At 38.0% G+C, this 16513-nt stretch overlaps 1 protein-coding gene across 1 annotated transcript; it reads left to right on the top strand.

The window, feature by feature from the left end:
• The first annotated feature begins 4046 nt into the window (after positions 1 to 4046).
• Positions 4047 to 9091, top strand: odc1 (ornithine decarboxylase 1). Its single transcript, XM_063007403.1, has 11 exons — positions 4047 to 4225; positions 5540 to 5677; positions 6047 to 6180; positions 6282 to 6455; positions 6603 to 6775; positions 6863 to 7079; positions 7180 to 7263; positions 7393 to 7555; positions 7653 to 7768; positions 7951 to 8165; positions 8279 to 9091. Exons 3-11 carry the CDS (start codon positions 6079 to 6081, stop codon positions 8415 to 8417), a joined length of 1383 nt encoding a protein of 460 aa, XP_062863473.1. The 5' UTR covers positions 4047 to 4225; positions 5540 to 5677; positions 6047 to 6078; the 3' UTR covers positions 8418 to 9091.
• The last annotated feature ends 7422 nt before the right edge of the window (positions 9092 to 16513 follow it).

The raw sequence follows: 16513 nt of genomic DNA, 5'->3' as shown, positions 1-16513 counted from the left end.
GTGCCAGGCCAGTGCCTTTGCTGTAAATTATTTCCATGGAACTAGAGCTAACACTGTTTCCTCTGTTTTAGAGTTGGGAGGTACCTTGTATGTTCTAGTGGCCTAAATTTACAAGATGAGAAAACATTGAACTAACAAGAATATATAAACAATGTAAATGTACAATTCTGTTTAAACACACACATGCAGGTATATACACAGCACCTACTATTACCTCGTTGTCTACTTATTTTAAAATATCTCACCCACTAAGCAAGGCTTCTGAGACTTGCCTGTTGCCTTATTTACATGTATTTACTCAGGTTCAAACCCACTGACTTGGTTAAAACTATGACTTAAGCTGCATTCAGCTTACAGCTACAATTGTAAAGAGTAGAATGATGTTTTGTTAATACTGCCATGTCATGATTATTTAGCCCCTACATAGCCTTGCTGAAAACCTGCTGCTAGTCTGCATGAACCAAAGTTGGTTTATGATTAACCATTGGAAACTTGATGTGTTATATAAACACTACAAACTGAGAAGCTGCAAAAAAGCTGAGAGAAGAGATTATTTCATTGCACCAAAGGGGCAGTGGGTATGAGTAGATTTTTAAGACCATAAACATTCATTTCATTCCAAATTAGAAAACAGCTGTATTGCTCTAACTGTACACCTACAACATGTGCCAACAGGATACAGTGGGGCCAAAAAGTATTTAGTCGGCCACTGATTGTGCAAGTTCTCCTACTTAGAAAGATGAGAGAGGTCTGTAAGACACCTGTCCACAGCCTCAAACAGTCAGACTCCAAACTCAACCATGGCCAAGACCAAAGAGCTGTCGAAGGACACCAGGAAGAAAATTGTAGACCTGCACCAGGCTGGGAAGAGTGAATCTACAATAGGCAAGCAGGTTGGTGTGAATAAATCAACTGTGGGAGCAATTGTAAGAAAATGGAAGACATACAAGACCATTGATAATCTCCCTCGATCTGGGGCCCCACACAAGATCTCATCCCGTGGGGTCAAAATGATCATGAGAACGGTGAGCAAAAATCCCAGAACTACACGCAGAGAGCTGGGACCAAAGTAACAAAGGCTACCATCAGTAACACACTACGCCTAGAGGGACTCAAATCCTGCAGTGCCAGGCGTGTCCCCCTGCTTAAGCCAGTACATGTCCAGGCCCGTCTGAAGTTTGCCAGAGAGCATATGGATGATCCAGAAGAGGATTGGGAGAATATCATGTGGTCAGATGAAACCAAAATGGAACTTTTTGGTAAAAACTCAACTCGTCGTGTTTGGAGGAAGAAGAATGCTGAGTTGCATCCCAAGAACACCATACCTACTGTGAAGCATGGGGGTGGAAACATCATGGGGCTGTTTTTCTGCAAAGGGGACAGGACGACTGATCCGTGTTAAGGGAAGAATGAACGGGGCCATGTATCGTGAGATTTTAAGCCAAAACCTCCTTCCATCAGTGAGAGCATTGAAGATGGAACATGGCTGGGTCTTCCAGGATGACAATGATCCCAAACACACCGTTCGGGCAACAAAGGAGTGGCTCCGTAAAAAGCATTTCAAGGTCCTGGAGTGGCCTAGCCAGTCTCCAGACCTCAACCCCATAAAAAATTTGTGGAGGGAGTTGAAAGTCCGTGTTGCTCAACGCCGGCCCCAAAACATCACTGCTCTAGAGGAGATCTGCATGGAGGAATGGGCCAAAATACCAGCTACAGTGTGTGCAAACCTGGTGAAGACTTACAGGAAACGTTTGACCTCTTGTCATTGCCAACAAAGGTTATGTTACAAAGTATTGAGTTGAACTTTTGTTATTGACCAAATACTTATTTTCCACCATAATTTACAAATAAATTCTTTAAAAATCGTACAATGTGATTTCCTGGATTTTTTTTTCTAATTTTGTCTCTCATAGTTGAAGTGTACCTATGATGAAAATTACAGACCTCCTCATCTTTCTAAGTAGGAGAACCTGCACAATCAGTGGCTGACTAAATACTTTTTGGCCCCACTGTATGTGTTCCTTATAAAGAGGCCAGTAAATTTAAACAGGATGGAAAAAACAGCAGGCCATGAATAAAACTAAAACCAAGTCCAAAACCGAGAGATCTACGTGTTTATTTAAGACCATGTATGTAATCTCAAACAGACTGAGCTAACCTTCCAACATTAGCTTGCTAGAATTTGAATATTAGTTTCAGGTTGTGTTTAAACTCACATTTAATAGCCTAGTTTTGCCTTACTAATCTTACTAATCATCTTCTAATTTGAAGACCATTACTGCTAGGATTCACTCAGTCACTCAAAGTTCTGTCCCTTGAGCTAATATATAAAAAAATTAACTACTGAGCATTACACTATGCCTAAACAACTGAAATTGTGTTAACATAGCTTGTTGGTTATTGTGCCAGTGCTTTTAATATAAAAAAAACTGTGCCAGCTCAAATACAGACATTTACAGCTTCTGGTTAATTGTCTGCATTTGCTCTTGGCAAAATCTGGAACCTATTCTTACTCATCCTTAGACTTTTATTCCACTCATTAAAAGGAATGTGTTTCCTAGTGTTTGAAGCTAGTTATACAGAATGACCTCACGTTCTGGTTTGGAGAAATATCACAGAACTTGTCTGGAAAAAACACGGGGCTAAAAAGAGATCAGATCTGACGGGAACACGTTTTGCCTTGAAGCCATACTTACAACCACCACCACAGCAAAGCAGCTTTTTCAGACCATGAAGTTTCCTATCTTGGGCCTTAATTGGAAATGCAGACAAAAGATTAAAGACCTGTGTAAATTTTTGTGTTTTAAATAACTTTATAAACCCAAAGGACTAACATTGGATTTGGGAAAAAAAGTAAAATCTAATGACCCAATCTATTTATGCTGTTTGTGTCTGAGATTGTTCTAGATAGATAGATAGATAGATAGATAGATAGATAGATAGATAGATAGATAGATAGATAGATAGATAGATAGATAGATAGATAGATAGATAGATAGATAGATAGATAGATAGATAGATAGATAGATAGATAGATAGATAGATAGATAGATAGATAGACAGATACTTTATTGATCCCGTAGGAATCCCGTATAAATTTGCACCTCTAGATTTTAAGTGAGAAAGACAGAATTACAGGTTAAAGTACAAACTGTGACTATAAAGCCTTCACTGACAATAATCATCTCAAGAGTAGCGTTGCTTTAATGTATCAAATAAGAATCCCTGCATATGATACTTTATGGGAATATATTAAGTGTGTTTTAAGGCCTAACCTCAGTGACTAAACTACTATAGTGACTTATATAAGGTCAGGACGTAATTTTTTTATGGAGAGTGAGTGAGGTTATTTCTGTCATATTATTATCCTCTAGACACAATGTGTGTGGTCTCTACAGGGGAACAGTCGTGTTAGGCTGTTTAATGTCAGGCCTTTAAAATAGCATTACTGTCTGTACAATGCAGAGAGTGGAACTTACCACACAATAAATGTAGCATCATAAGAAGTAGATGGTGCATAATGTTTTAGTTTAAAAAGGGCAGTTGTTGTTACATCACAAAAACTTTTTGTAGGGTATGTGAATTAATCTTATTTATTTAATTAGTTTTAGTAGAATTTAACTGAACCAAACTGAATTTAAGATTACTGTAAAGGCCCACACAATTTCTGCCACAGTGGATCCTGACCTAGCTTTGGGTATTTGATAGCTGAAACGTGGCATGCCTGTGGCCCAGATACGGTTTCCTATGCAGTTTCCTGTGCATGAATGGTGGCAACTTTAAGATAAATATGTATATGGTGTATATGGGGGGCCTTGATGCACACTGTAAGAAATTACACACAAATGTAATCTTTCTCACTGAAGGTCATCTACCTGTATTGCTTATGATACAATAGTAATGGAGGTTTTTGTTTCATTAAAAAGTATCTTTTATTTCTGTAAAAGAAAGAGTTCATATTCCATTTCCGTTGAGGTCACGCGAGACAAGGATGTGCGCGCGAGAAGCTCAGTAGCAAGTTCAAACCGGTTTGGATGCAGAGCGTAAGGCAGGCCGGTTTCAGCTGGTGTGTTTCCGTGGCTACGGCCCGACTATATATTGGTGCAGTCAGTTTGCCGACTACATTCAGACAGCGTGGAGCAGCCGGTGGGCCATTAAACACGGAGTTATTTCATTTCCAGGATTCTGGTCTAATGGGAAAAAATCTTTGTAAATGCTTTTTAAGGTATGTAGCTTACATATTATGTGTTTCTATTCAGGATTTTCTGTTTAACATACAGTAGCTTTACCACAGGTTACTTATGTTAGCCTAATTGACACTACTCGCATTGAAAGTGTCAGCGTTAAATACTAGCTAAATAGTTTTTATTAAATTTTAAGTGAGTTTTACTGCACATATTAATTAAATACGATTATTACGGACATTTGGTGCCGAAATGTGTTAATTATTTGTTTTTTATGCTTTCGCGGTTTTTCTTAATAACTAAAAAACAGCAACCGACTGAGTAGCAAACCGCATACTACTTATATTAAACAGTACGTACACATTTAGTTACATTAAATGTACTTGCCATTTTAACAAACTAAGTAGTACGTTAGTGTGCGACAAGGGACATCGAGGAGAGCAGACTAGTCGGGTAGAAGCTAACGGCTAAAGTTAGCGGATTGTCCGTTTTTTTTTTTTTATCTGTTCTAATAAATATTGTTTCTGGTTTGTATGCGTTAAATACATCAATTTATCTTCTAAAAACTTGACAACTACAACCATTTTACTTCTAAGCAATCTTTACAGTAATAGAATAGCTATTTGAAAATCCACGTGGTCTGATCTTATACGTAGCCATATAACTTAGAACATGCAACTTTTGATTCCGCGTTGTAAAACTTATCCAGAATGTTTCCTCGCTTTATTTTACTCTACTCACAGTCCGGTACCATGACATTAAGTACATCATTTACATTGAAGTTTAAGTCTGTACCACAGTGTTGGCCGCATTTGCTCCTTTATGGCCTTACCAGCCAAAAGCCTGCGCAGCTCTTCTCTCATTGGCTCCCCCCATTCACCCTACAAATTACTTACGGTCAGACCCAAATGGCTCTATACGTTATCTAAGTGCACTTAGTAGGGAAGGGAAAAGGCTGCATCTTGTTACGTAGTGCATTACGTATGCTATAGGAACGGACCCTTTTGGGAGCGTGTACGGGTGGTCTTCCTATCTTACCCATAAAGCTAACTGTTTCACATTATATTTAAATGCAAACTCGGTGGTGTATAGTTGTTTTGTTGGTTATTGTGTCAGTGCTTTTAATATGAAAAGCAGTGCTTGCTCAAATACAGACATTTACAGCTTCTGGTTAATTAACTGTCTGCATTTGCTCTTGTCAAAATACAAGTGCTATAATGATAGTGTGTGTGGGGGGTAGCAATATTTCTAAATTCTTTTGTAGACAATACCAGTCTCTTGTTTGTTTAACTTTTTAAATATGCCTGAATATGAACCCATCTTATAAACTTATAAACTATGCTTTTTGATTTCAGACTTCTCGCTTGAGCAAAGCACACACTGGCCCTGGCCTTGAGGTTTATCTGAAAGGTTTCAACTTCACTGGTGAACCGCCTTGGGGCCTCTGATTCCCTTATTTAAAACATTTGATAATTCCATCTCTTTCTGTCCAAGTAAGTGAAAACATTCTAACAAAACAACTTTGTTTTCTTGACATGAATGCATTACTGTTTCCTTGTGAAATAAAAATGTTAAGTCTGTAAAATCTGACTGTTTACATGATTTTCTAAATTGGCATTGCTCTTAAAATGTGTAATGTTTAAAGTTACTTAATACAGTTTTAATACAACAAGAATTATAATCTGTATAGGGGGATTATTATATTACAATATAACAAAGAACTAGAATAAGTAAAATCTATTAGAAGACGACACTTGATCAGTGTGACGTTTGGTTAAGATACCATGCTTGTCATGAACAGATAATGATTGTAGTTCGGGGTCACAATAAGGAATGTTTAATCTTCTCCTCTGTCCTTGCAGTTTCTTTTGCATTCACATTTTGAATCGTGACCATGACTTCATTTACTTCCACTGACTTTGACTTCACCTCCCTGGAGGAGGGGTTCTGTGCACGGGATATTGTCGAGCAGAAGATCAATGAGTCTTCCTTATCTGTGAGTTTCCCCAATCGCACTTGATCTTTAGTTTAGTGGTGATGTGTACAAAACGTGCTGATGCGTTGTCTTGTTTTTAACCACACCTCTGTTTTCTGCAGGATGACAAAGATGCCTTCTATGTGGCAGACCTAGGAGACATCTTTAAAAAGCACCTTAGGTGGGCTCGTGCCCTGCCTCGTGTCACACCTTTTTATGCAGTCAAATGCAACGATAGTAGGGCTGTTGTCATGACACTGGCAATGCTGGGAACAGGCTTCGACTGTGCAAGCAAGGTATTTTCAAATAACCTTAATTTTGCATTTTTTTTCCTTTTCTTTTTGATCACACACACATAATTTTGCAATTCTGGTAAATGTTTCCAAATTGATTGAAATTGCACTAATGTAATTTAAAATCTGTTTTTGTTTATTTTCTTTTAGACTGAGATTCAGCTTGTTCAGTCTCTGGGAGTGGACCCCTGCAGGATTATTTATGCCAACCCCTGTAAGCAAGTGTCCCAGATCAAGTATGCTGCTGCTCATGGGGTGCAAATGATGACCTTTGATAGTGAAGTTGAACTTATGAAGGTTGCTCGTTCCCATGACAGTGCTAAGTGAGTAGGTTTATAGTGTACTCATTTCTTCCTGTTTTGATGTACACTTGCACGGTCTCTAATTTGTACACTGATTTGTGTCTGCAGATTGGTGCTGCGTATCGCTACTGATGACTCTAAAGCCGTGTGCAGGCTTAGTGTAAAGTTTGGAGCCACACTGAAGACCAGCAGGCTGCTTCTTGAGCGGGCTAAGGAGTTGGGTCTGGATGTTATTGGAGTCAGCTTCCATGTTGGCAGTGGCTGCACTGACCCAGAGACATACACCCAGGCTATTGCAGATGCACGCTGCGTCTTTGACATGGGGGTGAGTAAAGTTAGGCTGTAAATTTGCTTGCCAGATTGGTATAAAGTGGAAGTCCACCACTGCTGCATGTTTTAACTAAAATCTACATGTTTCACTTTAGTCTGAATTGGGCTACAGTATGACCCTGCTGGATATCGGTGGTGGCTTTCCTGGCTCTGATGACACCAAGCTAAAGTTTGAAGAGGTACGTTGACAATTTCTTCTTTTTTTTTTTTTTTGTAAATATGGTTGTATTGTTTTTAAATTTTTTGTTTTACTTAAACATAGTAAAGAAATACATGTAAATACTTTTTTTATTTTGGTTTTCTTTTAGATTACCCCCGTGATCAACTCTGCACTGGATAAGTACTTTCCTGCAGACTCTGGAGTCAGGATCATTGCCGAGCCTGGTCGATATTATGTTGCATCAGCTTATACTCTAGCTGTCAACATCATTGCTAAAAAGGTCATAATGAAGGAGCAGTCTGGCTCTGATGGTAGGACTTTTTTCTGCAGTTGTCTTCTGCATTGCAGTGTTATTAAATGCTTGGCAACAGAGTTTAATTTTGTTTCTTTTCTTTTTTTCTCTGACAGATGAAGATGATGAAACCAGTGACCGAACACTTATGTATTATGTCAATGACGGTGTTTATGGATCTTTCAACTGCATCCTTTTTGATCACGCGCATGTCTTGCCTGTTCTGCACAAGGTAATACAATACATCATACCCCATGACAATCATGCAACTTCATTTAATAACTTTAATAAAGAATAAAAAAAAAAAATACACCTCATATACTTAGTGCTGTACATAATCCTGATTGTTCAGCACTGGCACTCTGTTTTTCATAGCTGAGTAACCTCGCTTCTGTTTTTGGTGTCGTTGTACAGAAGCCCAAGCCTGATGAGCGCATGTATCCATGCAGTATGTGGGGTCCTACTTGTGATGGCCTGGACCGCATTGTAGAGCAGTGTGACATGCCTGACCTACAGGTTGGAGACTGGCTGCTGTTTGAGAACATGGGTGCTTACACTGTGGCTGCTTCATCCACTTTTAATGGTTTTCAGAGGCCGGACATCTATAATGTCATGTCCCGATCAGCATGGTGAGTTTTAAACTTCGATTTTCTTTTAATGCATGAGCTGAGGTGGAACTGCTTAAATATTCTTAATGTTTTGTCTTTGTATTGAGCCCCTTTTTATTTTGATTGTGTTGTAGGCAGTGCATGCAGCAGATTCATGCTGAGGGCTTGCCAGCTATGGTGGAGGAGCAGGGCTCTGGTAACATGCCAGCTCACTGTGGACGTGAAAGCAGCCTGGAGCTACCATCTAAGCCCTGTGCTACTCGGGTCCTTTAAGTTACCTTAATTAAACATATCATGAATAAAGGCTGTTCAGTGCATGACTTGGTCAAATCAGTGGACAACAGGATCAACAGCAAATACTGACATCAGCTATGTTTGTTCCTGTTGTTGCTGAATAGAACTGGTTACATATTTTACTATAATAAAACACTGTGATCACTCAAGGGCCATGCCGCATTCTCCTACAATATTTAAGATGCACAACTTTTTTTCTTTTCTTTTCTTTACTTATAAATGTATTATTTGATTATTGAGGGAATAGAGAACAAAAGCCATCTTTGCATTTCAATGTTAGATGAAGGTCTACTGCTGTGTAAAGCCCACGCTCCTAAATATGCCACAAATTATGCCATTTATTAATGTATTACTATTCAAATGCATGTAACCACTACAATGGACCACTTCATGCAGAAGCCTGGGACTTTTTGGGGCTGGGAAAATCTTTCAACCGATTTACACAGACGCTGCACATTCCTTTCTTGTTCTTCTATTTTACAAATAATTTTTTTTAACACTTTTGTAAGTTAAATAGTTGTTGAGTAACAGTTCATGATATGATGCATTAGAAAATGGATACGAAAGAGATGGGATTGCATTCATTTTGCTTTCCTATGGAAACTTTTAAGTGTTTGTATTTTATTTTATAAATAAAACGGGTGTAAAATGTATGCTTGTGTGGTTCTTTTCTTGATTATTTAAGGTGTACAATTAAAATAACATTAATGTTACTATTATCATTAACATTATTAAGTGACTGGCTTAATGTAGTACTTCTTTTGCTTTCGATATTTTTTAAATGTACTTTTTGAATTTGTCCTTTTTGTAATAAAAAAGGCACATTTTGTCACAGATTGGAACTTTAACCATAACTTTCAGGTTCTGTTTGGGGTCCCTGAGACCCCCGAGCATCTTACCAGCTCACAAAATATCTTTAGCCCTTCTCAATCAGCTTGATACTTAGAATCAGAATCTTTATAATTGGTAACAGATGTACAAGGAATTTCTTTTGGTGCAGGTGTCAACATACATACAAGTTAAATAATAAAAAGGGACACTATCTAAATGTATAATAAACAATAATGACTTAATGACTTTTTCTAATTTTATGAAAACATAAAAATATTTTTATAAAAAAGATATTTTTTACTGTTTTAAATTGATATTAAGTTCCAAACACCCCCTAATTTCTACACTCCTCTTTGAGACCTCAGAATAAATAGTTTAAGGCAACATATTTTCATGATGGTACAGCTGACACACAAAACCTTTTACAAAATATCCCACTGTAAATTTTGTTTACAGCAAAGATGTACTAGTTGTACAAGTGTACTAACAATCAGCGATTAAAATTCTAACAAGTACAACGTTTTGTCTGTAATAAAGCAGGGGGCAACATGGTGGCGGAGTGGGTAGCTCTGTCTCCTCACAGAGAGGACGGTCTGGGTTTAATTCCCTGGGTGGACGGCCAAGTTTTATACAGTTTTGATGTTCTTCCTTTGTTCATGTGGGTTTCCTTTCGGTGCTCTGGTGTGTGTGTGTGAGAGAGATGTTCTGGTGACCTGTCTGGATTGTTTTCTGCATTTCGCTCAGATTAGGCAGACACCGCAACCTTGACCAGGATAAAGCGGTGATGAAGAAGTTAAATGAATCAATGTAAGTAAGTTTTTAGCTCCATCTAGCGGTAATTATTATAGTTGCCTTATAGGCAATATTGTCATGTATTAATTAAACATATAATTACTGTAGTTTAGGTTATGTACTGTAAATATATTGTTAAACGGGTGATGAATTAAATAGAAAGTGCTGTAATATAATAGTAAATGATAAATACTGTAAATACTTAAATTTTGAAACACAAGTCATTTTCATTGATAGCATTTTTGTAAAATAAGTTGTTTAGAAGTGACCTTACCCAATCAAAGAAATATTACTGATATAAATAATCTCGTATTTACTAGAAAAAAAAACATGTTCTTTGACCAACTGCGCTGTGAGCCAACTGATTCTCATTTCAAAATGCCTTGATGTGCCTAACAATTCTGATTATAAAGTCAAATGTGCAGTAAAGTACTAAGTGAAATAAGGTTTACACCTACATGATCTAACCTGTTTAATGGTTTTTTCAATTAAAAATAAGTCAAAACACCTTAATATGTGTTTTAAATTCAATCAAAATTCTAGGGGCTGCATATAAATATACAGTATAATGTGCTGGTTAGAGTTTACATGAATTCATGTTAAATATTTTAATATAGTTGATGAACTAACACATGAATATACAGTAAATCATTTCTAGTTTCTAAACTGAAGTCTTTCAATTCTTTACCCTAATAACCATGGTATTTGTAAATAAGTATATTTCATTCTGACATAAAGCTCTTTAAATGTTGATTCACTGTTATTATTAGCTTGGTTACAGTTTGTTGAGTTTGGTATGTTCTCCGTGTTGCCATGTAAAAGTCTTTTCACCTCCCAAAAACATTTACAGATGTCATTTGGCTACTCTAAATTGCCCATAGGTTCAAATTGGTAAGTCAATGTGTGTGATTGACTGGAACTCTGTCCAGGGTGTATGCCCACTGACCAGGTGGTTACTTATGAATAATAATCTTGCATGTACAGTAGCTTACTGACAACTATATTTACCAATAACGTGTTGAAGATTTTTTTTCTAGGGGGGGACAGAGCATAAAATGCACTCTACCAGTATTCGTTTCGTTATCTTCAGTGTTACTCAAGTCAGGATTCAAATACTGTCTTTCCTAATCCTGCAGCTAGATGGCAGTGTTTCTTCGTGCAAAAGGAACAGTAATAATATAATAAATAGAATACTGTATAATAATATAGTATAATATTCCATAATATCATATAGTGTCATATAATAAATATAATATAATGTCATATATAATATAATACAATATAATATCATACAATATATTATAGGGAGCAGTACAGTCCTGCATTACAGTGACAAATTGTAAGTGGTGGCTCAAAATGTTGGCAAGGCTACTAGTTCTGCACTAAATATGTAAGTCAGAATTACTTCTACACTTAAAAGTATGCAAATAAACCTAAATAGACAATTTAGATCAGTCTCTTTTTAAAACATTTCTTTATTTATTTACTGCTGCTAATGTACTTTCTTCCTAATCAGGGTCTGGGTGGATCTGTGCAACCAGAAATAGTGGGCATGGGGAAAGATCGTTGTCTGGACAGAACATCAGTCCAACTGAGGGCATTACACACCTAGTGGTCATTTGGTCATGTTCAGCAATCGAACATCTTATCACCTACACTTGACGAGTGCAGTGCGAGAGTCACACCCTCTACCGCACTCCTTCCCCATCTCCGTGCAGGTGCCACCAACCAGCCAGCAAAGGTCGTAATCGCACTAGTTTGAGAGAGAGTCTCCATCCGGCTTAGTCCCACCCCTTATCTGAACAACAGGCCAATCATTGTTCATGTAGCCACTCGGCCTTAGCCGGCAAGGCAGAGCCGAGATTCGATATGATGTATTCAAGATCTCAGCTCTGGTGAACAGCGTTTATAGTGATTTTAACGTCATGTTTTACACATTTTGGTTACATTCATGACAGAACAGGTAGTCACTGGTTACACAAGATTCACTAGTTCACAAGTTTAATGTCAAACACAGTCATGGACAATTCTGTATCTCCAATGTCCTTGGACTGTGGGAGGAAACCGGAGCTCCTGGAGAAAACCCACGCAGAAAGGACCACCTGGGGATCAAACCCTTCTTGCTGTGAGGCGACAGTGCTCACCACTGAGCCACCATGCAACCCTAACTCCTGTTTTTTCCACTATGGTACAAAAAGCCTGGAACTTTCTCACTTTGTCCTCGGCTTTCCTGTTTTGTGTCATTGAGCAGACCAACAGGCCTGTAGAAAATAGCTAAGTGCTCTCCTGGTGCAGATGGAACTCAAAGCGCCACATGATAGAGGGAATGCTTTGCTGCTGCAACAGTTTTATTGCAACTCCCTATTTCCAAGCAAAATTAAAAACTGAAAAAGCCGTTGCAAAATATTTTTTAAGTCTGCGTTAAGAAGACCTCATTAGATGCTTCTACTTGAATTTTAAATGGTATTGCTAAAATCTTTACTTCCACATGTTGGAGCAGTTTGCTAATTGCCTCAGTAGCATATGGCTCCGCTTGTGTCAGCATGGCTCACTGCTCCACGCCGCTCTGAGAATTTCTTTCTAATTCGCCACGAATCCATTTACTATTCCTGCTTCATCGGTTTAAACAGCAGTACCTTCAGAGTAGCGCTGCTGTGAAAAACCTGAAGGGCTACAGACAGGACACATTTAACAGTGCAACTTGGCTAATTATGCAGCGCTAATAGCTATTAGTTGGTCTGTAGCATGATTCTAAGGGAATGCACGCAGCTGTGAAATCCTTTAAAAGGATAAAATCCCTCAGTACAGATGGGGTTTACTGGAAGGCATGAAAGGCTAATCCACAACTACTGTTATACACATAAATACAGCATATATAATATTTAGCTGTATTGTTAAGCTCTTTTAACCCTGATCAGCCACTTTCGATAGCCATCAACAGGCTTCTTTTACAGCTTTACACTGATCAGCCATAACATTAAAACAACCTCCTTGTTTCTACATTAACTGTTCATTTTATCAGCTCCACTTACCATATAGAAGCACTTTGTAGTTCTACAATTACTGACTGTAGTCCATCTGTTTCTCTACATACTTTTTTAGCCTGCTTTCACCCTATTCTTCAATGGTCAGGACCCCCACAGGACCACCACAGAGCAGGTATTATTTAGGTGGTGGATCATTCTCAGCACTGCAGTGACACGGTGGTGGTGTGTTAGTGTGTGTTGTGCTGGTATGAGTTAGCTGGTATGGTATGACTCTATTAGACACTCCTACCTAATTGGTCCACCTTGTAAATGTAAAGTCAGAGACGATCGCTCATCTATTGCTGCTGTTTGAGTTGGTCATCTTCTAGGCCTTCATCAGCGGTCACAGGATGCTGCCCACAGGGCACTGTTAGCTGGATATTTTTGGTTGGTGGACTATTCTCAGTCCAGCAGTGACAGTGAGGTGTTTAAAAAAACTCCATCAGTGCTGCTGTGTCTGATCCACTCATACCAGCACAACACACACTAACACACCACCACCATGTCAGTGTCACTGCAGTGCTAAGAATGACCCACCACCCAAATAATACCTACTCTGCACTGGTCCTGGGAGAGTCCTGACCATTAAAGAACAGCATGAAACGGGGCTAACAAAGCAAGCAGAGAAACAGATGGACTACAATCAGTAATACAATCAGAACTATATGGTAAGTGGAGCTGATAAAATGGACAGTGAGTGTAGAAACAAGGAGGTGGTTTTAATGTTATGGCTGATCGGTGTACAGCATTCATTTAAGCTGTAGGTGAATCAGCAACTGATTTATTTAAATTAAGGAGTCGACAAATATATGAGGCTTCAATCTAAGATGTTTTTTGTGAAAGTTGTCAAAGTTGTTGAAAATTGATTGTCAATTGAAAGTCAATTAAAAATAAAGGTTTTCTCATTTCTCATATATATATACTATATTATATATATATATATATATATATATATATATATATATATATATAGAAAAAAACAAATAAACAATTTCAGTTTGATGGGAAATCACTTTTTAATAGAAACAAAAGAAGACATATCACAGTAACATTCCAAAGCTTTCATATCAACAGCAAAGTAACATTTTCCTTTATAAATACTGCAAGACATTTATTATCCACATAAAGAACATCTCAGAGCAGAAATGTCAAGTTTAGTCAGTTCTATGTTCACGTCTGGTTTCTGTCATGCATAAATTTAAACTGTTACATTAATGATACAAATTCTGATATGTTGCTTCGTTCTGTACGGCTTACTTGACCTGTGTGGATTTAGAGCGGACATAATAGTAACACTCGGTTTGACAAGTTCCTGATGGTGTGATTTTTACTAGGCCTGGTAAAAAGCCAGTTGTGGGGTCAGAAACATTTCCGTGATGTATTAAGCCAGTTTCTATGGTGATAAAAATGGAAACCGATGAAGTCGCATATGTGTAATCTACATTACTGAAATGATTATCCAGCCATAATGAAGGGAGATATAGCACATGGCACACTGCAATAATGTAGCAATTTGTGAAAGGCAGCATATTGTTGCACAGGAGAAAAACATTGTGGTCAGTACTGGACATCGTCAACTGCACCATTATCGATAATAATGGCATCGAATACAAAACAACAAAATAATGCAATCAATCTCAGTCACAACAGTAATGTTAAAAAACATCATACATGCAACTGCATCAGTGCGAGCTACGTGTTCAACACATCGCAAAAAGCACAAACTGGATAAAACCACTGCTTTTCTTTTTAATAAAATGCACAATGATGAAAAAAATACTGACAATATTTTAACCCATCAATGTACACAAAAAAAACTTCAAAATAATTCATTAACATAATCCAAACATTAAAAACCACTTTAAACAGGCATCTATGTGTATGTATATTTAAAACATTCAGAAGCTAAAAAGTGGAAACATGCTGTGATTCTATAAAGCAATTTCTATTTTTTTCCATTGTGATTTCCAAAAACTAATAATAAAATGTTAATTTCTTAAATATTAAAACGTGAATTACTTCATTAACTTTAAAACTAAATGTTACAAATGTTGCATGCTTCAGCTTTTAGTCTCACCAAAACAAGTACATTTGCAAGAAAATGTATTTGAACCCTTTGCTTGAATTTCTCCATTAACCCTTTATCAATCTAATAAAAACAGAGATCCCAATAATTTACCATAAAGCAGTCAATGTACACCGATTAGGCATAACATTATGACCACCTTCCTAATATTGTGTTGGTCCCCCTTTTGCTGCCAAAAAAGCCCTTCAACTGTGATGCACTGTGTATTCAGACACATTTCTATGAGAACCAGCATTAACATCCTCAGCAATCTGATCTACAGTAGCTCATCTGTTGGATCAGACCACACCACAGCCTTTGCTCCCCATGTGCATCAATGACACTTAGCCACCTATGACCCTGTCGCAGGTTTACTGTTCCTTCCTTGGAGCACTTTTGATAGATACTGACCACTGCAGACCGGGAACACCCCACAAGAGCTGCAGTTTTGGAGATGCTCTGACCCAGTCGTCTAGCCATCACAATTTGGGTCTTTGCAAACTCACTCAAATCCGATTGCCCATTTTTCCTGCTTCTAACACATCAACTTTGAAGATAAAATGTTCACTTGCTAATATATCCCACCCACTAACAGGTGCCGTGATGAAGAGATAATCAGTGTTATTCACTTCACCTGTCAGTGGTCATAATGTTATGTCTGGTCGGTGTATAGCTACAGGGAGCTTCCACAGATGTAATTTGCATTACTGATCTGTATGGGCCAACTGCAATAGTCTATGGATACATATATAGAGAGTTTTCCCAAGGGCCAAAGATTGCAACGACATTTCGGTCTGGGCCAGCGGGGCTAGGTTAGTCACTGGGCCAGAAAATGTTTGTACATGTATGTACACACATTTGTACATAAAACATAACTTCAGTGCAAATTTCCTTTAACAATTTCAACAACTGGTGCTTGGGTAGTACTGCAGTAAACTGTGCTAGCCCACTAATGCTGGGACCCAGGGTTTGAACCCCCAGTGGTGCTATGGGCTGGTCAGGCATCTATACTGTAAAATAATGATTGCCTATGTCCGGAGGAGGACCCGGCAATGGACTGGTATCCTGTCCAGTATGTGTTATTGCATTGCGCCCAGTGATTCTGGGGGAAACCGAACCCAATGCAAGCCAGACCAGGACAAAGCAGCGGTAAAACATGACAATTAAACGAAATTAATTTTTAATTTATTGTTTAGTCATTGTTCATTTTGAGATTTAAGCTGTACTGTCCTACTCATAGGCAGTAAAGCATCTCCAAACCCCGATGCTTCTTTCACCCCGCTTTAACTCATCTTGAGCATGTAATCTTTGATTAAAAACTGTGTAAATAGTTCAGTTTGTTGCAAAGGGTTCACAAACTT

The sequence above is a fragment of the Trichomycterus rosablanca genome, chromosome 13 (genome assembly GCF_030014385.1).
Source record: "Trichomycterus rosablanca isolate fTriRos1 chromosome 13, fTriRos1.hap1, whole genome shotgun sequence".
NCBI lineage: Eukaryota > Metazoa > Chordata > Actinopteri > Siluriformes > Trichomycteridae > Trichomycterus > Trichomycterus rosablanca.
Note: the sequence above shows the minus strand (reverse complement) of the source record. Positions and strands in the feature narration are given on the sequence as shown.

Excerpts from the sequence above, each read along its gene's own strand:
- odc1 (XM_063007403.1), top strand. The coding sequence starts at position 6,079 with ATGACTTCATTTACTTCCACTGACTTTGACTTCACCTCCCTGGAGGAG. Across the intron at positions 7,264-7,392 it reads CCAAGCTAAAGTTTGAAGAG|ATTACCCCCGTGATCAACTC; the intron begins GTACGTTGACAA and ends GTTTTCTTTTAG. Across the intron at positions 8,166-8,278 it reads GTCATGTCCCGATCAGCATG|GCAGTGCATGCAGCAGATTC; the intron begins GTGAGTTTTAAA and ends ATTGTGTTGTAG.